General features: G+C 50.3%; 1 protein-coding gene across 1 annotated transcript; it reads right to left on the bottom strand.

Moving 5' to 3' along the window:
• Window positions 1-13,967: 13,967 nt before the first annotated feature.
• On the bottom strand, window positions 13,968-23,193 carry Mmp14 (matrix metallopeptidase 14). Its single transcript, NM_031056.1, is given in 10 exon segments — window positions 13,968-14,835; window positions 15,116-15,231; window positions 15,731-15,881; window positions 16,002-16,140; window positions 16,332-16,492; window positions 17,299-17,460; window positions 18,103-18,410; window positions 18,782-18,904; window positions 19,150-19,298; window positions 22,923-23,193. Coding segments are annotated over 10 exon segments (1,749 nt in total). The 5' UTR covers window positions 23,031-23,193; the 3' UTR covers window positions 13,968-14,503.
• Window positions 23,194-23,208: the final 15 nt, after the last annotated feature.

Raw genomic sequence — 23,208 nt, 5'->3', positions numbered from 1 at the left:
CCTTGGCTTCCTTCAGTGGACTATGACCTGGGGGTATGTAAACCAAATAAACCCTTCCCTCCCCAAATAGCTTTTGCTTAGTGTTTTATCACATCAATAGAAAACTGGCTAAGAAGACCGGGTGACCGGGTGTGGTGTGCACGACTTTAATCCCAGCACTCCCAGCACTGGCATTAAAGTGGGGTTTTCTTGACATTTGCAGCTCCTTAGTTACTGACTGGTGATCTAAAGACCTGTGATGACAACAAAGCCTTATACTCCCAGTTCCCAGCCACTCCCAACACCTAATGGCAGGATAGGAGACAGGACAAGTGCAGGAAGACTTCCATAGATATTCCTAGTCACAAAGGGAGCAAAGTACACAAATATACCTAAGATATCTTGTCCAGAAAGGTACAGCTTGGTCATTGGTGTTAGAACTCAAGACCTGAACATCATTTTTCAGAGTGCTTAGCTCCAGTAGTAGGCTCTTTATTTTTTATCTTCTGGAAGGGTTTTTTTTTTTTTTTTCCAACCTCCTTGTTTTGTTTTAGAATTTCATTTTGTATCGTTTTTGCCAGCATCAATTCTCGAGTCTGCTGATACGATCCTTTTGTGGATCTCTGATTGGTGAGATGGCTGGTGCTGGCATTTGTTGTAGACCCTGATGGCCTGGACTCAATCTCTGATGGATGGAGAACTGACCCCTCCCACAAATTACCCTCTGACCTCTACCCACAAACCACGACATGTGTACACTGCCTTCCTCCACATGCAAAAAACAAACAAACAAAACAAAACAACAACAAAAAAAACAAAACCACTTAACAATATTTAAAAGAAAACTTTTGTTGCCCCCCCCCCCCCCCATGAATCGTACTGGGGCTCTGGTAGATGGAAGTTGTACTCACGAATGTCTGTGACATAATTTCTCTTCTCTGAGACGGCTAAAGAACAGGGTGTGGGCTGGAGAGATGGCTCAGTGGTTAAGAGCACTGACTGCTCTTCCGGAGGTCATGAGTTCAATTCCCAGCAACCACATGGTGGCTCACAACCATCTGTAATGAGATCTGGTGCCCTCTACTGACCTGCAGTCACATATGCAGGCAGAATGCTGTACATAAAATAAATAAATCTTAAAAAAAAAAAAAAAAAGAACAGGGTGTTTGGATTGTTTTGAGGAAATAAGGGTGGTTCTTGGGACTAAACTCAGGGCATCACACAGGCAATGCCTACATACCACTTCTGAGCTACACTTGCAGCCCTGTGGCAGCTTCTTTAAAAAAAAAAGATTAATTTAAGTAGTGTATGTGCTCATAGAAACATGAGGCTCCAATCCATCTAGAGCTGGAGTTATAGGTGGTTACAAGCCATCCAAAATGGGGGCTGGCAACAAATCGTGGGTCTTGTGGAGGGGAGCAAAGTACTCTTTTTTTTTTCCCTTTTTTTCAGAGCTGGGGACCAAACCCAGGGCCTTGCGCTTGCTAGGCAAGCGCTCTACCACTGAGCTAAATCCCCAACCCGGGAAAGTACTCTTAACCACTGAGCCATAGTTCCAAGCCTTAATGTTTAACTTTTTTCCCCTTGGGTATGCACTGGACTTTCTCACTCGTTCCTGACAGAACCTGGCAGAAAGGATGACACGCAGCTCCAAGAGTAATAGAAAACAAGTGGCGTTGGTTTTCTACTTTGCTGTCTTTAGGATCTCTCTTTTGAGGAAAGCTAGCTGCCATGCTGTGGGCCATTCAAGAAGTCCAACATATCTTCAGGTCAGGAACAGAAGCTCCCATCATTGCCAGGACAAACATGTCAGGCACAAGAGGAATGAGCTCTCTGAGGCAAGCCTCCAGATGACTGTGGACACAGCTAGGCCCTGATGTCCTGGACCACAACCAAATGTGAGTACCTAGACCAGGACCACAGACACCTTCGACATGCTACTGAAATTCTCCTTACTTTCATTAGCTAGGTTTCCTACCTTCTACATGACTTCAGGCTGACTACACTTATTAAACTCCTGCATAACAAGAATAGCCTTTCCCCCAGTTCAAAAATATTCTCCATCTCCTTTAGGTTCTCACTTGTGCCTTTAAAATAATAAAAGGTTTATTTATTTGATTGCCTGTGTGTACCTGAGTGTATGTATGTGCACTGTGTGCATGCAAGTGTCTTTGGAGGCCAGAAGAGGGCGCTGGATCCTTGGAGTTGGAGTTGGGAGCCACTGGCAGTTATGAGCCACTAGGTAAGAATACTGGAAACCAAAGCCAGGTTCTCTGCAAGAGCAACAAGCACTCTTGACTATTGAGTTCTACCGCCCTTAGAGGCATCCTTAAAGACTATCATGTTTCTACTAAAGCTACTCCCATTCCTTTGGTTCCCATTAACCCTGATCTCAGACTTTCTAGCTTCTGAAGACAGGAACATCAAAGAATTAAGTGTCTTGGCTTCCAGTAAGCATTATGTAACAGTGGCAATTGTTCTCCTGACCAGACCGCATTGAATTACTGAAATAATACTATTTGCAATGTGCTAAAATATCCTTTCTTTCCCACACGTCATAGGCTCCTTTTAGTCAGAATGGGAGCCTAAGTTTTTGCCAGACATCATGGTACATGCCTGTGATTCTAGCTCTCAAGAGTCTGAGGCAGGAAGAATAGGAGTTCAAGGTCATCCTCAGTTACTAAGTAAGTTCAAGGCCAGCCTTGGTTACCTGAGACCCTGCATCAACAAGACAAGACGCTGGGGCTGGAGAGATGGCTCAGCGGTTAAGAGCACCCGACTGCTCTTCCAGAGGTTATGAGTTCAATTCCCAGCAACCACATGGTGGCTCACAACCATCTGCAAAGAGATCCGATGCCCTCTTCTGGTGTATCTGAAGACAGCTACAGTGTGTACTTATATATAATAAATAAATAAATCTTTAAAAAAAAAAAAAAAACAAGACAAGACGCCACCACCAACCAAACAACCAAACCAAACACACTAAAGCTAGACTCTTTACAATGCCTTATAAGGCACCACGGTCCCTTGCCCCGGTCAGTGCCCACCTCACCTCCATCTTTCCTGTTTTCTTCCTTGCTCTTTCTGTGTAGCCACATTGCCTTGTTCCCTATGGATTTCACGAGAGGCATGCTATCACATCAGGCTTTTGGCATTTGCTCTTCCCTTTGCTTGGAAGGTTCTTCCTGAGGACTACATGGCTTGCTTACTAATAGCCCAAGATCCCAGTGGGGCCTTCTCTAGCCATTTCATGCAAAATTACATGGAAGCACTATCTCCCTTCTTCATTTAAAATTTGCCCTCAATACTTGTTGCTATGCAACATACTAAATATTTTCCTAATTAATCACATTTGCTGTTCACTCCATTCACAGGAATAGATGTCAGAGACCACTTGCCTTCTGTTATGACTTTGGTACTAAAAGGGATGCATGTATTGGTACTCAGGAAACACCGGCTGAGTGAATAGTGAATGAATGAATTGATCAATGAATCAATGGCGTCTGGTCACAGACATCTCTTAGATGACGTCTTTTAATCTCTTTGGCCACCCTTTCAACTATTAGTTGCTTATCAAAGATGACAGAGAGAAGCTGAGGATGTGACACCTGTCAGGGCTTTTGATGCTCCTTCGCAACTCCATGACTCATGGGTGAAAGGATGGTCTAGCTTCACAGACCACAAGGGCAATGGGGACTTCATGGAGCAAGTTGTGCTGGACGCCAAAACGAGGCCAATGACATCAAGGGACAGGAAGCGCACACAGGGTGTGAAGGGAAGGTTCAAGAAGGTGTTTTAGGAGGCGAGTTCTGTAAATGCCTCGGTTTGAGATTCACAAACAGAAGGTTGACTAAAACGAAGCCTTGGGCTGAGGAGCCTCTCTGTTCCTTAGCTGAGAACTAAATCCAGAGCCAGATGCTTGCTAGGCAAATGTTCTATCCCTGAGCTAAATCCCCAGCCATAGTGCACGTCTTCAATCCCAGCATTTGGGAGGTAGAGGCAGGTGGATCTCTGTGAGTTTGGGCTACACAGGGAGAGAGTTCTAGGCCAGCCAAAGCTACATAGTGAGACCCAATCTTATTTATTTTATTTTATTTTTAGAGACAGCCTTCTCTGTGTAGCCTTGGCTGTTTTGGAACTGGATCTGCAGACTGGAGAACATACTGGCCTTGAATTTATAGAGATCCACCTGCCTCTGCCTCCCAAGTGCTGTCATTAATGCTGTGATTAAATGTGTGCCATCACTGCCCTGCTTAGTGAGACCTTTATTGAAGAAGAAGAAGGAGGAGGAAGAGGAGGGGGAGAAAGAAGGAGAAGGAGAAGGAGAAGGAGAAGGAGAAGGAGAAGGAGAAGGAGAAGGAGAAGGAGAAGGAGAAGAAGCAGCCGCCTTGCTGCCTTGGATGGTAGAATTCTGTAATCCTCAGGGAGGATCTTCAGTTAGGAGCCATTCTGAGCCATATCCAGATCCTGTCTACCTGTACACACACACACACACACACACACACACACACACACACACACACACACACACACACACACACACAGAGACAGACTTCAAGCTGGAAAACCTGTGTGAAGGGAGAGGCCAGACCCTACCCCTACCACATGGCTATGGTGCTAGTCTGTGCTTCAGGGAGAAAAAAGAATCAGCTTTATCTCTTTTTTATGTGGCGTAGGGCGTGCCTCCCAGGTTTAGTGACTTTAATTATGTTTGAGTCTTGTAGATTTCAAAATTGAAAAACACTAAGCTGTATCTTTTTTTTTTTACCTTTTTTTAAAAAGATTTACTCATTCATTTATTAATTTATTTTATGTATGTTGCTCTTTTCACCACCACCACACCAGAACAGGGCATCAGATCCCATTACAGATGGCTGTGAGCCACCATGTGGTTGCTGGGATTTGAACTCAGGACCTCTGGAAGAGCAGACAATGCTCTTAACCACTGAGCTATCTCTCCAGCCCCCCCTCCCTTTTTTAAGACAGTGCTTTGCTCTGTAGTTCTGTCTGGCCTAGAGCTGGCTACATAGACCAGGATGACTCTGAACTTATATCAGTATGTATATGTCTGCCTCTCCCTCAGAGTCCCTCACAGAGATAGGATGAGAGGTAATTGCCACTATGCCCAGATATTAAGATATATCTTAAAAGGCCTGATATTTAAAATATTTAGATTTCAGTAGGTATGGTAATTCCTACCTGTAACTCCAGGATTGAGGAGGCAGAGGCTGGTGGGTCTTTGTCATTTCAAGGCCAGCAGGCCAGCCAATGCTACATAGCGAGACATTGTCTAAGCAACGAGCAAGCAAGCAAGCAAGCAAGCAAGCAAGCAAGCAAATAGCCTCCCCCTCCCTTAAAATTTACCAAATGAAAAATTTGTTACAATATAGTGCTATTCTAAAGATATGGGCGTTTTTGAACTACAAAACTAGACTAGACATTCGTTGGGTGTGATGTCCCACAACTTTAACTGACAGCCAGGGAGTAGAGGAAAACCTTGTCTTGGGGGAATATTCCCCCAATGTATATATACAGATAGAGGGGGGAGAAGGAGGAGGAGGGGGGAGGAGGAGGAGGAGAAGAAAGAAAGAAAGAAAGAAAGGAAGGAAGGAAGGAAGGAAGGAAGGAAGGAAGGAAGGAAGGAAGAAAAAAAAAACTAGAAATGTAAGGACCTTTAGAAATGTAAGACCTAGGGACGGACTCCCATGGTCTTAATTAAGCTCCTGACCTTGAGGTCCCCAGCACAGGCATGGCGGAATAATCAGCGTCTACGGAGCCCACAGGGGGGCAGTGTGGCGGCTCGCAGCTCTGAGGATGCAGAAGAGCCTCCTTCTGCGGACCGTCCAGGACGCTCTGTGAGCTGGCTGCCCACTAATCCCCTCACCTAGGCCAGAGTGGACAGCGACGGAAACTCTGACTTTTGTTTCGGTGGTTGCGAGGCTAAGAACAGCTGTGGGCCCCGTCTGGCCCGTAGTTCCACCCCTTTAAGTACAGGTGTCTAGAGAGGAAACATGGAAAGTGGGAGGGAGGCTGGTGGTTTCTTTGGCTCCGACCGGATTTATTCTTGCCTAGGTTCTGTGTTCCCGGGGCCGACGACCAATCCTAACGCCGAACACAAGGGGGCGACACCACCCTGCAAACCCTGCCCGGCTGGTTTCTGCTGTAGAAGTGGGTGGGTCCCCACTGAGTGGGACGTGTACTCCTCTAGCTTTCTGTCCAGCTCCCCTTCTCTTAGAACGTACCTGTGGGCTCGCACAAGGTGGGTATGGGGGAGGGTTGGTCTTTGAGTCACAGGACAGTAAAGACCACTGAGACAGTTGGAGATGTCTGCCTTAGAGGTTAGAAGGATGCAGAAAGGGGTACCCTGTGGGCTCTTCAGGACTGGGTGAAGGCTGGACTGGTCAGCACCCGAAGTCGTGAAATCTCAAGAGCTGGGCCAACACAGCCTAATACCTCTCCCAGTTTAAGGACGGGTCTTGTAGAGGGTATAGGGGATGAATCCTGGAGTGACACAGCAGATGGCTTGGCAGATAAAAAAGATATGCATGAACTTCTACCTGGATGCATTTCTCTACATTCTTTTTCTTTTCCCATACTAGGAATCCAACCCAAGGAGGCCCTTGCTCATGGTGGACAAGGGCTCTACTATTGATCTTGGCTGATTGATTGATTGATTGATTGATTGATTCAGATGCAGGATCTCATGTAATAAGCTCCAGGTCAGATTCTGTTCCAAAGAAACAGAAAACGGGTAGATGTAAGGATCAGAAGTCCACAGCTGGGGCTGGAGAGATGATGGCTCCGCGGTTAAGAGCACTGACTCTGGGATTTAGCTCAGTGGTAGAGAGCTTGCATAGCAAGCGCAAGGCCCTGGGTTCGGTCCCCAGCTCTGGAAAAAAAAAAAAAAAAAAAAGCACTGACTTCCTGAGTTCAGTTCCCAGCAACCATCCGTGACAGGATTCAATGCTCTCTTTTTCTAGTGTGTCTGAAGACAGCTACAGTGTAGTCACATATACAAAATAAATCTTAACAACAACAACAACAACAAAAATCATGGCTGAGATGGCGGTGCTGGTGGTGCACACCATCAGTACTTGCACTGGTGGATGGGGGCAGGGCAGAGGCAGGCCAATCCCTGAGTTTAAGCCTAGCCTGGTCTACAGAGTGAGTTCACAGAAAAAGTCTCAGAGGACGAGGAGGAAAAGAAGGAGGAGGAGAAGAGGAAGAAGTTATCCTTGGTTATTTTTGGCTACATAGGGAGTTGGAGGCCAGCCTGGGTTACTTGAGATCCTGTCTAGACAAGTAGGTAGGTATAGATAAGAATCCTCTGTTGTGGCTGAATATACTTACAGAGACATCATTGTGTCCAGGATATATCTCCATACGTGTGCTCTATTTGCATGTATGCCTGCATGTCAGAGAAAGTCTTCAGATCCCATTACTGATGCTTGCGAGCCATCATGTGGGTGCTGGGAGTTGAACTCAGAACCTCTGGAAGAGTAGATAGTGCTCTTAACCACTGAGCCATCATCTCTCCAACTCCCAAGATGTATCTTCAAAGCGGCTTTTTAAAAAACACTGAGAGGGGCTGGAGAGATGGCTCAGTGGTTAACAGCACTGACTGCTCTTCCAGAGGTCCTGAGTTCAATTCCCAGCAACCACATGGTGGCTCGTAATGGGATCTGATGCCTTCTTCTTGTGTGTCTGAAGAGAGTGATAGTGTTGTTATATAAATAGATAAATAAGTACTCTTAAAAAAAATAAAAAACACTGAGGAAGAGGGCAGATGAGATGGCCCAGCAAGGAGAGAGCCATCTCCACTTGTGTGCTGTGCATGCCTATCCCCATCACGAGCGTGCGTGCGTGCGTGCGCATACACAAATATGTGTAGCATATAGGCCTGTAAGTTCCCTAATTTAAAAGGCTGAGGCAAGACGAACAGAACAACATATAATGAAAGCATGAAGGGCGGGGGAGTGCTCAACTTCATTAGGATTTACAGAAATATAAACTAAAATGCCAGCAAGCTGCTGCTCCACCTCGTGAAGAGGATCAAGCCTGGTGACTGCACATACCAGTTAAAAAACCAAACTATTTGTACAAGGAGGTGAGCTGCAGCAAAGACACGGAATGTAGCTACACGTCCCGTCAGGAGGGAAGCTCGACAACAGGAACGAACAAAGAAAATGACATCAGTGCCACCATGAGAAACAGGAAAGTCTCAGAGCTGCAGAGACAGCTCAGGAGGTCATGACTGCTCTCCCAGAGGACCCAAGTTCAGTTCCCAGCTGAACAAGGAGACTCACAATTGTCTGGAACTCCCATGCCCTTTTCTGGCCATTGTGGGAACTGGACCTGCATCTGGTGCACTGACATGCAAGCAAAATACTCACCACATACATAAAGTAAAACTAAACCTTAAAGAGAAAGAAAGGCAAAGAAATAGTTCAACATTCAAGGACTTGGTCCCTCTAATGGAGAGAATTCGGGGGGGCACACAGGGGTCCTTTAAAGATACTGGTTCTATTTTTTATAGTCATATAATACATTGTCATTTATTCTTTCCCACTAACTTGTAAGGAGCTGGGTTTTGTTTGTCTTTTGTTTTTTGCCTGTTTTTTGGTTTGTTTTGATTTTTCAAGACAAGGCTTCTCTCTGTGTAACCCCATCTGTCTAGGAATCTGTTCTGCAAACCAGGCTTGCTTTGAAATTAGAGATCTGCCTGCCTCTGCCTCCAGAGTGTGTGTGCCACGACAACTAGGCAAGAAGCCATTTTTTAATTCCTCTTTTGTGGGCAGCCTGGCCTTGCCCGGACTGGACCCCACACCCTCCCTTGAGTTAGGGAAGTGGCTGGAATGGGAAATCCAGTGAATGAGCAGGATATGAGCAGTGCTGAAGCAGTTCCCATCAGACCCATCTGGTCCCTGAGTCAGTGAGCTACTCTGGGCACTCAGAGGATGCCCTTCCGACATCCATTAGAGTGCCGCCTCTCCTGTCATTTTCTACCCAGGTGTCTTTTTTCAGACAGTGTCTCATGTAACCTAAGCTGGCACTTCCGATCTTCCTGTTTCAGTCTCCTGAGGGCTAGGGTTATGGATGTGTGTCATAATGCCTGGGTTTGTGTGGTGTTGGGATCTAGCTAAGGTCTTGCACATGGTAGGCAAGTCCTCTACCAGCTGAGGCCCACCCCCAGCCACAGACCCGGGTCTTTGTGAAGCAGCTTATCTCTCTCTCTCTTTTTTTTTTAAAGATTTATTCATTTATTATATATAAGTACACTGTAGCTGTCTTCAGATACACCAGAAGAGGGCATCAGATTTCTTCATGGTTGTGAGCCACCATGTAGTTGCTGGGAATTGAACTCAGAACCCCTGGAAGAGCAGTTGGGGCTCTTAACCACTGAGCCATCTCTCCAGCCCCCAGCTTATCTTTTTAAAGTCACAAAGGCCGAGAGATGACTGGGGATAAGTTGTTTAGGGGGGACCTGGCCTCAGCAGGGATACAGAGTAAGCTGCTACCCTGGGATGTGATGACAGCCCTGGTCTGTGGAGTCTAATGGTTGGAGCACCATTATGAGTGGCGAGGGAGCACGGAACGAGCTGAGCCTGGCTTGGGGAAGGCAGGCTTGGAAGGAACTAAGCCATTGGCACCGGACCAGCATGGAAAGTATGTGTATGAGCTCACTGGGAAGCTGGTTTCTGTCCAGTGGGGCCTGCCTGCCTTCCAGGCCCTGGCTATTTAGCCCCAGTGCAGTGCAGTCTGCCACGGGGTCACCCCAAGACTGAGGGGGAACGGCACTAAGCCCTAGGGGTAGGGGTGGATATAGGAAACTGTATCCTAAAGAAGAAAGAGGCTTCGATTCGGGATGTGTACAAACCTGGTAAGGAAACTTTAGACAACTGTCTGAGCTTAGGCTGGAGTTTTCTGGGGACTTGTGGGACTAGTAGTCATTCCTCAGAAGACTCTTATTCTTATCAAGGTGTTCACCAACACCCCAACTGCTGTTGGATGTAAGTACCTTCAGCCCCTCCAGTTCCTGGGTCACTGCGGCCCTCGCCTTTCTTCCTTCCAAACACTTGCTCCTACCCCTGAGAAGCAAAGGAGTAGGCTACAGATTGGAACCTCTCCCATGCCCCGTCCTCCCAACTCTTGTTACCCTCACTGATCTGCTGCATGGTCCAACAACCCGGCACAGATATACTGACAGTTCCCCCAGAGCATACCAGCCTCGTGGGGCTACACTGCAGGAGATGCCCAAGGAACCTTGTTGGAATCTGCTTCCATAGAACCACCACCCAGTTTCATTTGGGTCTTAGTTTTGTTTTGCAGCTTTGAGGACCAAATTCGGTCCCGCTCATGTTAGGCAAATGTTCGAGCACCAGGCCACCACGTCCTTAGCTTCCGATATGGGACTTATTTGAACTAAGGAACTTGTTCAAACCGAGACCTTGCACTGTTGCTCTGTATAATGAAGGCCTCAGCAGTTGCTAATTCTCCAGCCTACAGCGAAAGCAAGGAGGATACAGAGGTGGAAGGTAGCTGGGAATTCTGTTTTGATGGGGTAAAGACATTGGGAACGGGCAGGGAAGGACCAGCAGGGATAAGCAGACTGTAGTGTGTGGAGAAGTCTCTCTGCTATATTCTCTTTTGGAGGGTACAGTTCTTCTTAGGTTGTCCCTTCCCTGGCCTGCTGGACTGGAAGCCCAAGAGGCTTTGGACCTGTGGGTATCCGGATCCCTGGAAAGGGGGAGTGCAGAAAAGAGAGTCCCCTCACCCCACCGGTGTTGGTGGACAGTCTGCTGTTCCTTCTTGGCCCTTGCTCCCTTACTCTGGTATCTTCTTAGCCCAGTGTCCTCTGGGCAGCCTAAACCTCCTCACAAATCCAACTGGTTCCTCCTGGCTGCCCCAACTCACAAGCACTGCTTTCGAATAAAGGAACTTGGAACCACAGAAAGTGGGTCAGGCCCAGCAGACAAATGGGCCAGGCCAGGCCAGTGAAAACACTTTGCAGGTCCTTGGGAGCCAGAGGGCCCTCTGCCTCCTGTCATCCTATCCTGACATGGTGGCTCACTCAAGTGGGACCTTATGACCACGAAGGCATCTTCCAAGGTCCCGGGGTGGGGTGGGCAGGCTCAAGTGTATCATTAGCACCAGACACTCAGCCTCCGCCCCACGGTCCGTTCTGCGCAGACTCTCTTGTCCAGCTCATCTCCCTTTGTCTCCAGGTCTGCATTCCCATTTCTCCCCTTGGCTTCAGACAGCATCTTGTGATTCCAGAATCCCAGCCAAACAATTTCCTCGTGATGGGGAAACCGCACTCCATCCCTGGGCTCCCCCTCCTCTTCTCTCTGGCAATACCCCCTCCTGGGCTCTTCCACTGGCTCCAGCTGTGTTTTGCAGAATTCCCTCTGGATAACATCTGTAATTGCCTCCAGATGTGGACCACGAAAACACAAAGGGGCCATCATTAGCTCATCTTTTACTTTTTTTTTCTTTTTTGTCACATGCACAGGCTTGATTACCCCTAGATGCCCCTGGTGTCCCCAGAGCCACCTTCTCAGGGTTCCAGTTGGGTTTTTTTTTTTGGGTGAGGGTGGTGGTGGAGGCTGTTCCTAACTTCACTGAGACACACAGGCCCTGGCAAACAGCTGCTGGCAGTGGAGGCACAGGTGACCAGGCACAGGGTCAGGGTTGCTGGCTGGCAGGGAAGCAGGGTACCCCATCTGCCAAAGTCATCACCCCAACTACCCTGCTGAGCAGCTGGAGGGAAGAGGGCATAGTTGGAGCCAGGCTCGGAAAGGCAGGCTGTGGAGGACCTGGGCAGGAGCCCAGGGAAGACTGGGCTGAGGCAGGAAGGGAAGGCGGGAGAAGGGGGCTGCTCTCCTCCAGCTGAGCTGACTCAGCAGCTGAGCTGACCCCTCCCTTCAGCCTGGTTTTGGAGGAAGGGAGGGTCAACAGCCTGGGAACCCTGTCTAGGGCAGCAGTTTCTACGGAAAATGGAAACAAAGCCTTGTTATTCTACCCTTCCAACCTGAGGGTCCTGATTCTTCTGGGCAATTGAGAAACATTGTTCTGCTGGGGAGAGGACACTTTTAGGAGTGCAGACCATGGGGACTTCTTTCTTTTTAATTCCCTAGTCTCCTGATCCAACATCAGTCTCAGGCCCCTGAGAACCACCACCTCCCCCTTATGCCCCCTCCCCCCACCCCGCTCCCTTTAAAGGCAGGGTCTTACTATGTAGCCCCATCTGGCTTAGATCTTACTCATGTAGACCAGGCTGGCCTTAAACTCCCAGAAATGTGCCTGTCCCTGCCCCAGAGTGCTGAGAATAAAGATGCGTATACCATGCCTGGATTTAGCAGAACCTTCTTAGGTCCTGAGGCCTGTCGCTAAACTTCAGACTATGTGATCATGGGAATGCCCTTGCTTCAGGGACAGATTTATGAGGAAACACGTTATGTGGCAAGATCACACGACAGAATAATGCAATTTAGGAAGATTTTCCAAATGGCCTCAGCTTGACCACTTCCTTCTACTCCGACAGCCTTGGTTCTCAAAGGGTAGCCTTTTAAGGCTTCTGGGGGGGGGGGAAGAAAGCTGGGTTCTTCCAGTCAGTTCTCTAACCTCCAGTGGGGTATGACTTGTTCCCCAACTGCAACTCTTAAATTCTATCAGTCTAAGAATAAATATTTATGACAAATACTCAACCCTGCATCACGGGGAAATGCTGTCCTCAACGTCTGCTCTTCCTAGCCCTGCTTACCCACACCTCATCCACCCCTACACCAAGCTGTAGTCACACAAAGGATGTGAAACACAGTTTATTCTTCGTGGAAAGGTTGAACAAGGTCAAAAAATGTCCTTCGAGAGCACTGACCCAGCCCCGCCCTGCAGGTTTCTGGGGTCAGCCACCTCTTCCCCCCTCCACCCCCCACCCCTCCCCATGCCCCTTGTTAACAAAAAGGAACGATTTGAATGGCATTCATATATAATAATTATAATAAAAATATACATTAAACAAAACAAAACAAAAAAAAAAAACCCAAACAAGACAGAAATTTAGCTGGGCTTCCAGCACCGTTCACCCCTATCCCCAACCCCCACCCAGACACTCTCCTCTCCTCTCCCTCCACAGGGTCTCACTCTCCCAAGTCCCCAGTACCATGACCACCTTCAGTGGCTGAAGGAGACTTCAAATGGGTCAACTGGGTGGGGAAGAGGAAGGGCAGGACATAAGTAAAATGGGCTGAGGAGTGCCTGCATCAGGAAAGGGGAGGCCCACCCTACCCAAGAGCACCCAGACGCCTGCCTCACTAGGGCAGTGAGGAAGACTGAGCAAGCCCAGGCAGCTGACAGCCTCCTCTGGTCTCCATTGAGTCCCTGTACGCATGCTCTGTTTATTCCCGTATCAATTCTTATCCTTCCCTTCTACGCTGTGTGCAAGGGGACAAAAAGGGGCCAGTGTGGCTTCCTTAAGACCCTCTCTGAGACATCTAACGAAATGTGCCCACTCCTGGGTACCAGTGTCCTGTGTGTGCACTGACGTCTGCTCAGACGCCCCAGGAATACACTGCCGCCAGCACACTTCATTTGCTGCCCCCTCTGCCTGCTGTCTTTGGGTCCCAGCCCCAGCTACCTGCATTTGGACAAGGTCTTTTTCTGCAGAGCCATGAGGCTCATCCTTCATGCTCCCGATCCTGCTGTCTCCCCTTGACCTCACTCCACCCGGGACCATTCCCCCTGGTTTCAGCTCTTCCAACCTTGAACTTGACAGCCAAGGCTAACATTCGGGGGCGGGGGGGCAGGGTTGCCGAGGGTTTCCTCAGACCCATTTAGTCCTTAATGGCTCAGGCTCCTTTGGAAGGTTCTCCATGCTGGGTTGGAGAGAGGAAGATCTTTGTGGAGAGGAACTTGGCTGTCCAAGCCACCAAGACTCTCTGTGAATTTCTTTCTTTCTTTCTTTCTTTCTTTCTTTCTTTCTTTCTTTCTTTCTTTCTTTCAAAGTCTTTAGGGTAACTGAACAATCTTTCCACCTCCAAATATGCACTCTGAAGATTCTTTTTAGTCAGAGTGACGGGAGGCTGCCAACTGGGTACACTTGGTACGTATAGGGCTCATATGCCCAAAGCCTCCTGAGGTCATAGTTCAGAGATTTAAGATATGTAGTTAGGGGGATGGAAGAGAAGCAGATGACCCCATTTGGCCTTTGCCTGTAAGGTCAGAGGGTCCTGCCTTCAAGTGCAGAGCCTTGACAACATTCAAATAGGGTTGGACACACACCAAGCTATGAGGGTCCCTTGAGGGCCAGAGGCCAGACCATCTTCTGCTCAGCCCTCAAGGGACCCACCTATGGATGAAGCAAGGCTGGGGTGAGGGTGGGAGAAGCCAATTAGGGACTGAGAAGGGAGGCTGGAGGGAGGGAGCCCAGGATGGGTGAGAACAGCCCACCTGCCACCACCGGCTGCCACTGCCTTCGGAGGAGGCAAAGTCCTTGTGGTAGAAGCGGGTGGGCCAGTGGTGGGGGTCAGACCTTGTCCAGCAGTGAACGCTGGCAGTAAAGCAGTCGCTTGGGTGTCCCATGGCGTCTAAAGAAGAAGACAGCAAGGCCCACTGCCAGTACCAGGAGCAGCAGCAGCACCGGCAGAACGACAGCAGCTGCACTCACGGCTCCGCTGCCCTCCTCATCCACCTCGATGATGATCACCTCCGTCTCCTCCTCAGTCCCCTCGTCGGGCCGGCCCCCCGAAGGGCAGCCCATCCAGTCCCGCAGAGCTGACTTGGGGTACCCTGGCTCTACCTTCAGCTTCTGGTTGTTGAATTTCCAGTATTTGTTCCCTTTGTAGAAGTATGTGAAGACTGAAGGGCCCCAGGAAGACAGCCGAAGAGGACAAGAACCAAGCCGGGGAGGGGGCGGGGTCCAGGAAGGCCCCAGAGAGAGAACAGAGAAGAAAGTTAGTGTGATGGCTAGCTAAGCTTAGCGCTCAGCCCAGTGCTAACTTGGGAGCGTGGAAAGACTGAGGGTACTCCATATGAAAGCACTTGGCTATTTCCTGGCAAGCCACCAGCCCCCACTGCTTTCCAAAAGACCTGCCTTTCTGCATTTCCTCAGCTCCTCAAGCCGGCCCTTCTCACTCACCTTCATCGCTACCCATGAATGAGCCTCTGGGAGACTCAGGGATTCCTTCCCAGACTTTGATGTTTTTGGGGTATTCGCTGTCCACTGCCCTGAACTCCTCATTGAAGCGGTAGTACCTGGGGGAGGGGACGGAAAGGGGAGTGGTTGGATACTGGGCATGCCCTCAGAGGTGAGCAGACTCAGGACAAAGGGTAGCTAGGGTCATGGTTGGGGACAGGGGTTTTGAGTAATGAGGGCCTGCAGCTGAAAGGCGGAAGGAGGAGGTGGAAGGGAGGGTGCAGGCTGTAAGGAGCCACTAGCAACCCCTTAATGATAGTGTGTAGACTGTTGTCTTTATGCAGGTGAAGGCAGGCACCCTGGTGGCTGGGGAGGAGGCACAGTGCTAGGGGCAGGAGGCATCAAATGACCAGGTTTGAAATGGTGACCCGGTCACAGCCCACTCAGGCAGCACTAAGAAAAACTGTCTAATGCTAGGTAACAGCAAAGGATTAGCAAGTTCCTTTTCCAGGGCAACAACCTTGGGAGGCAGGGCTTTCTTCAGAATTTAGGGATGAGGGTGGCTGTGGTAGTAATTTCTGAGTAGAGAGGCTTAGGGTTAAGGATCTGAGGTCTTACTTATTTCCCCGGAAGAAGTAGGTCTTCCCGTTGGGCATCCAGAAGAGAGCTGCATCAATCTTGTCCGTGGGCAGTCCTCGGCCCAGCTCCTTAATGTGCTTGGGGTATCCGGGTTCCAGGGAAGCTTCGTCAAACACCCAGTGCTTATCTCCTGGGATAGGAGAGAAGGGAAGAATCTGGGTCCAATCTGTGAGGTCTCTGGGAGTGAAGTGGAATCAACTCATCCAAGGAGACTCTTCCTGACTCCCAGTACTAGGGAATGCCTGGTTACCTTTGAAGAAAACAAATTTGCCATCCTTCCTCTCATAGGCAGTGTTGATGGATGCAGGCAGGCCCCTCCAGAATTGGCCAATGGGCATTGGGTATCCGTCCATCACTTGGTTATTCCTCACCCGCCAGAACCATCGCTCCTAGAAACCAGTAAAGATGAGGGAGAACACATTGTGCCTTACGCCTCAGTCTTCTTCAGTCCCCAAGGCTGCCCCACTGCCCTGGGCTCTATGGTTTTAGTTTTCAGTCCTTCTATCATTATATCCATCCACCGTCCTTGCTGCGAGTCCTCTGTCCCCTCATACAATCCTATTTCTTCTCTTCTTCTCACCTTGAAGACAAACATCTCTCCTCGGAGCATGGCCACGGTGTCAAAGTTCCCATCACAGATGTTGGGCCCATAGGTGGGGTTTCTGGGCTTATCTGGGACAGAGGGCCTAGAGGTGGTTCTGGGTTGAGGGGGCATCTTTGTGGGTGACCCTGACTTGCTTCCTGAGGAAGAGAACAATAGGGGGTACTTCAGACTTTGGAGCAGAGAGGATGGAAGGACAGACAGATAAGCAGACAACGCCATTAGAAAGTGGGAAGGGGGTGGCAGTGCTGCAGAGATGGCTCCGAGGTTAAAGCATTTACTGCTCTTGCAGAGGATGGGGGTTTGGTTCCCAGAGCTGACAACAACCTATTACCCTAGTTCTAGGAAGTCTAGTGTGTCTGTGGAGACACACACACACACACACACACACACACACACACACACACACACACCTTGATAACAACAAATATTAAAAAAAAAAAGAATGTAAATGGGCTTTAGAGAAGGATGAAGTAGCTGGCTTGGGTGTGTCCAACAGGTGTGCTCAAAAAGCGGGAGCTGAGGGGTGGGGATGTGGCTCCCTGATTAGGAGCATCTGCAGTTCCTAGAGAGGACCCAGAGCTCACATGGCAATTTCAGGAGACCCAGTGTCCTTTTGGGACTTCACAGGCACCAGGCATGCACGTGGTGCATATACATACACGAGGCAATACAGTTAAATATGCAAAGCAAAGAAAAGCTTTTCAAAAATGGTAGCTAAAAGAGGCAATGAAGAGTGGTGTGTGTGTGTGTGTATGTGTGTGCATGTGTATGTGTATGTGTGAGTATGTGTTTGTGCGTGTGTGCATGCATGTGTGTGTATGTGTGTATGTGTGTGTGTATGTGTGTGTGGACTTCACAGCATGATGGAGGGAAAATGCAGACCAGAGGCTAAGAGGGGACAAGCGCACAGACAAAGGAGTAGGTATGGGGATGGATAACTCACCATAAAGTTGCTGGATGCCGCGGCGATCGTCATCAGGCAACACGAAGTTCTCGGTGTCCATCCACTGGTAAAAGGGAGCCATGATGGCGGAGGGGTCGTTGGAATGTTCCAGGCCTAGGGCATGCCCCAACTCATGCACAGCCACCAAGAAGATGTCATTCCCTAGAGGGATGGAGATGGTAAGAACTTGGTTAAGCTCCCTGTGTCCCCACCAGACTCCAGTTTCACAGATAAGCCTGCTGGTCATGTTTTCCACCTCAAGTGATTACGCCTTGAGGGTCAGCTTCCTGTTTGGTTCAGAAAACCCAAAGGCAGTCACTACCCTCCTCTGGGGGAAGTGGGGTACCTGGGGCGGAATCCCAGTCCCAGGAAAACCTACACTGTGAAGCTCAGTTTCTCCCAGAAGCTAGGATCATGTTTGCCTGGAAAAGTGGGTGAGAAGGGAGAACTTTTAAATCTGTGATTGACAATCAGGTAGTAATGTCGAGCAACAGAAATAAACAACTTAAAGCAAGAGTCCTGCATGCTCACACTAGGTTCTATGGCTAGTAACTTAGCTGTTGTTGTTTTTCTTGTTTTGAGACAGAGTCTTGTTATCCAGTCTAGGCAGGCCTCAAACTCACGATTTATTTTTTAATTTTATTGATTTATGGGTCTCACTATGTAGCCCAGGCTGGCCTAGAACTTACTATGTAGAGCAGGCTGGCCACTACACCTGCTAGCTTAGACCTTGGAAGGAGAACCTTCTATATACAAGTGACTGCAGACTCTGCACAGGGTAGAACCCAGGGTTCCCTTACTCACCATTTAGATCCTCATTTTGGACAGTCCAGGGCTCAGCAGAATCAAAGTGGGTATCCCCTCCGATATTGGGGCCTGGGAAATAGGCATGAGCCAGGAAGCCTCCTTCACCATCAAAGGGTGTGCTGTCGCCATGGAAACCCTCAGCAAACAAGATCATGATGTCAGCCTGCTTCTCATGACCCTCCCGGATGTAGGCATAGGGCACTTCTCGGAAGCGCAGTGGCGTGGCACTCTCCCATACTCGGAAGGCTTTCCGAATGGCCTCGAATGTGGCATACTCGCCCACCTTGGGGGTATAATTCTGGATGCTACAACCAGACATGAGGGTAGAGAAGGGAAACATTAGGATAAAAGAGGCAAAGTTCCTCTACTCTCCTAGTTCTGACAGAACTGCCCACCCACCTTGCCAGACCCTGCTACTGCACTACTGCATATACATACTACGTGTGTGTGTGTGTGTGTGTGTGTGTGTGTGTGTGTGTGTGTGTGTACAGGCTTGGGGTGTTGCCACTAGAGTCCATGTCCTCCAAAATAGCTGTAGTTCTCTGCAAGATTAGAGCAATTTTCCTTCCCGTTCCCTAGGAATGGCCAGTGGCACAGGCCACCTTAGACTCGACATAGCACAGCTAATAGGGGAGGGGACTGTCCGTAAGAGACATCGCTAGGCTGGGGGACTCACCAGAAAGTGATCTCATTATGCTGCCACTTGAGGCCCTGAATGGCATAGCGCTTCCTCCGAACATTGGCCTTGATCTCAGTCCCAAACTTATCTGGAACACCACAGCGAGGGCGCCTCATAGCCCTGGGGTGAAAACAACAGAGTCAGTGTAGTATATAAAACAGAACCATCTTCAAGGGGGCAGAGTGCAGCGCTGCAGTTGACCCAGGGTCTTGGTCCCTGGTCCCAGGTCAGTGGTGGGTGAGGCTTGGTGTGTGTCAGTGTAGGGAAAGGCCAGATACTGAGGTGAGTAGGAAAGGGCACCAGAGGCATGTTCAAGTGGAAACATTTCTGGTATTCAGCGTGGTCAGTGGAGGCCAGAAACTTACTTCATCGTGTCCGAATCGGCCTTGCCTGTCACTTGTAAACCATAGAACCTTTGCATGGCGGCAATGGCAGCTGAGAGTGACTGGGGTGAGCGTTGTGTGTGGGTACGCAGGTCCCCTGGAGGTAGGTAGCCATACTGCTGCAGCCAAGCCTGTCAGGAGAGGGGTGTGGCTTAGAGAATTTCCACTTGGTCCAGGGGGCCCACCTGCCCCTCCACAATGTCTGGTAGATGTCCTTGATTTAAGGTGAAAAAATAGGACGGGCTCTCAAACTGGTTCTAGCAGGAACTAACTGTTGGCCTGAACTCTACCCTCGACCCGAGTATGGCTTGTCCTCAGGGGTGACAGGGTGCAGACAGATACAAGGTTGTGGGGAGCCATTGCTCCTGAGCTACAGTGCTCTTGGAAATAAGAGCATTAGAAAGTTGAAAGAGTTTTTAGCATAGTTTTAGTTTGTCTGTACATGTATGTGGAGGCCAGAGGTCAATCTCTGGTGTGTTCCTTGGGAGCTGTGGCTTACCTATAAGGTCAGGCTGGATGGCCAGCGAGCCTCAGGGCTTTTCCTCCCTCTGCCTCTCCAGAACTGACATTACAAGTGTGTCACCAACGCCCCCTCCCCATCTCCCCGCACTAGAGTTCAAATCCAGGCCCTTGTTCTTGCAAAGCAAGCATTTCACCATGCCTTAAAATGTCTTCTTAGAGCTGTCATTCTCTCCAGCACTTTGAAAATATGGCATGTCCCGTTTGAAAATAGGTGATGCCCATGGTAGGAAGAACTGTATAGTGGTGGTGAGGGAGCCCGAACAGGGTGAGGGAGTCTCTGGAACAGAAGTGCCACATTTCTAGGACCCTCCCAGCAGAAATATTTTTAAGGAGGCTAGAAAAGGAGTCAGGGGTAAGGTTTGATGATGATGGCAAAGCTGTACTCTTTAGGGTGGTAACTAATAAGCCATAACCCTAAATAAATACTCTGTGACCCAGGAATCTAGGCTGGGAGAGCCAAGCAAGCCATGTTATGTATAGACTATGAGGATGTTTGAATTCTTTTTGGGAGACATGACCCTGATAGCTCTGGTCCTATTTCGGTTTTACCTTTTTTTTTTAAGGAGACCAGAGAGGGTTTCTAGTTGCCTAGAACAGGCATTTGGAAGGGAAGTGGGAAAAGCTGCCTCGGAGCCTTCTTCTCCTACCTATCCATGGTCATTAGGATGATCTGTGGGTACACACAATGCTCTTCCTCTTCTGGCTTGGGCACCCATGGTGGAGCAATGCTCTTGTGTGGGGTCTGGGGGTGATTCAGGAGCAGCTGACTTAGGACCTGAGCCCAATAGGGCAGGAATTGCAACACAGTTCCAGGAAGTGATCCCCTCAAGGCTTGAGTTGTAAACAACCCAGCCTTTCCTCAGCCAATAGGACTGGCCAAACAACCCTAGCATCACCTGTATCTCAGGGTACAGGATTTTAACCTCTTGTGTGTCAGAGAGGCCCAGCAGGGTGTGGAACTCCAGAGCTGTTCCCTCGGATCTGAAGGCTTGCCCTGACATGTGCTATGGCCTGTGCCAAGTATGTAGGAAACTCCCTTTGCTCCCAGCCTCACCTGTAAGCTCTGACCCCTGCTGGGGTAACAAAGCGGCTTCAGGATTGGGGATAGGTGAAAGTGGGAGGGGCCAGCTCCCCCCAGCCCTTCCACCCACAAGCTGAAAGACCGGAGGAGGGAAGCCAGGTCCTCAACCCTTATCTAAATTGTGGAAATACTCCTAGAGTAGGACGGAGAAGGGAGGCTGGCAGGAGAAACAGGCGTTCTGGAGAAATCCCTTTCCTATGAGCCTTTCGAGATGCAGGCAAAGTCTAAGTAAGCACACTCAAAAACCCGGCCCAGCACCCTGTGGAGCAAAATGGATGCTTTGTCAGGGAAAGGACTCCCCGGAAGAGCATCACAAAGCCAGGAAAGAAACTGTCCCCATCATTTTCTTCCTCTCCCGGACTGGGCAAGTTTCTTTCTCCATCTCAGAGCCAGGCAAGAACCACAGACTATGAGACTGAAACCACAGGAGAGGACTCTGGTGTCTGCGGCTGAGTGGGGGAAGGGAAAAGCACCAGACACACCAACGGGAAGAGAGAGGGCTGTCCCGGAGCTGGTGTGGCGCTGTGGAGGCCTGGTGAAAGGGACCTAGCTACCTCAGAGTCCCTCTCCCTTCAGCTTGGCCTGAGGACGGGCAACTCTGTTGGGTGGCAGGACCCAGCTGGCTGGCGTTGTCTTGATCAATAACTGCAGGGCATTCCCTATGAGAAAGTCAAGGAACACCTCCCACTTTAGGAGGCTGAGAGGGTGGGGTCTCTCCAGCTCTACACCAAGTCTTGGATCCCGGCCTCTGGGTCTGTCCCGCCCTCCCTCAGCTTCCCACCCTACTGGGTTCCAGAAGCAAATGGTGGTTCTGGCTCTGGGAAGACCATGACCCACTTAGAGCGAAGCCAGAGCTGCCGCCCCTCCCCTAGGGCACCTACTGGAGGCTGGGGAGGGAAAAAAAAAGTTGGCGGTGGGCAGTTTTCCAGAGGCTCCTTTTGTTAGGCGCTCTCTGGGGCTAAGACTACTGGTAGCTTTAGGCCTGGAAAAGGCACCTCCTTTCTGAAAATAGGGTTTGGTTTTTCAGTCTCAGGGGGGATTTTACTCTTTCTAGTTTCCATACACAACTGTGGCCCCACTCTTAGGGTTACACTTGTCCTTTCAGCCCTAGGTCTCTTCAGGGGCACAGGCAGCATGTGCTCTGGAGAGGTTCATTCCGAGGGTGCGACCCGGCCTGGGCCCAGAACAGACGGAGTCAAATCCAGACCATATCCTGCATTTTGGGCCCTTCCCTACCACACCCAGGTCCTCACCAAGCTGAGTGGGTTGGGATGGCCCAAAATAAGAAGCTGATTAAATCTGTCTCCCACCTTCACCCCAAAATAAGAGAGGGAGGGAAAACTTCCTCGGACTACTCCCACGCCGCTTCCTTCAGGACCGCGGTGGGCTACGATCACGGAAGAGTTGAGGATGGGGGTGGGAACGCCAAAGTCAGTTGGGACACTTGGAGGGAGACCCAGGCCCGCCCTCAATTTACTCGTCCAGCGATTCCCCCTAGTCTCTGGGCGATCAATGCAGAAAAACAATTAACAACAAAAAAGGGCCCCCGAAGGCACCGGCAGGGGTGTGGAGGACGCGGGAGGCGGTGGCCAGACAGCCCCACGGCTCACAAGAAGAGCTTTGTGTGCGCGGAAGTTCGGCCCGCCGGGACCTTCGACGCCAGGGCTGGCGGCCCGCACCGAGGGCGGTCCAGGGGGAGGCGGGTACCGCTCGGGCGCCCCGGACGCCCCCACTTGGTACAGATGCGCCCGTGCAGGGCCGCGGGCACCTGAGCGCTGCCAAACTGAAGGAACAACTCGCGTGTGACACCGGCCCGGACGGCGCGGGATTGGAGCGGGGTCCAGAGTTTCTGAGGCTCCCGCCTGGTGCCACATCGCGCGCAGAGCTTGGGAAAGCGAGGCCGGGGCCCCACTGCAGAGTTCTTTCAGGGAAGGGAGGAATGGGACAGAGTCGGTGGCGGCAGAGGGGGTTGTTGGAAGCGGGCAAAAGTTGGATCGACTTGCAAGTTTGCAGATGAGGGGAGAAAAACAAAGGCTGGAGCAGCAGAGCCCCCCCAGAGCCCAGCTCTCAGCAGGGGCTGTCCCCTTGGAGACCCCCGGGCTCGCCTACCCGGCAGGCGAAACTCCGGGAAGGGCCGGAGGAGCTCACTTACTTCGGGGCTGAAGTTGCTGCTTTGGGCCCAGCCGAGGGAGGCGAGCGTGGTGCCGAGCGTGAGCAGGGGGAGCAGGAGGCTGCGGGAGGGTCGAGGGGCGGGAGACATGGTCCGCGGCGTCGGGGCGTCGGGCAGTGCGGGCTCCGCGGCGGGGCCCACGCCCTGGGGTCGCGCCGCTGCTCTCTTGGGCGCCTTTGTCTTCTAAAGGAACGGAATGTGATTCCTAGAGCGCAGTCGCCTTGGAGGTGAGGGAATTGCTCCTGGAAATGCCTGTTTGCTCTTCTCT

The sequence above is a fragment of the Rattus norvegicus genome, chromosome 15, assembly GCF_036323735.1.
Source record: "Rattus norvegicus strain BN/NHsdMcwi chromosome 15, GRCr8, whole genome shotgun sequence".
NCBI classification, from domain to species: Eukaryota; Metazoa; Chordata; class Mammalia; order Rodentia; family Muridae; genus Rattus; species Rattus norvegicus.
This window is presented reverse-complemented; position numbering and strand designations above follow the sequence as displayed.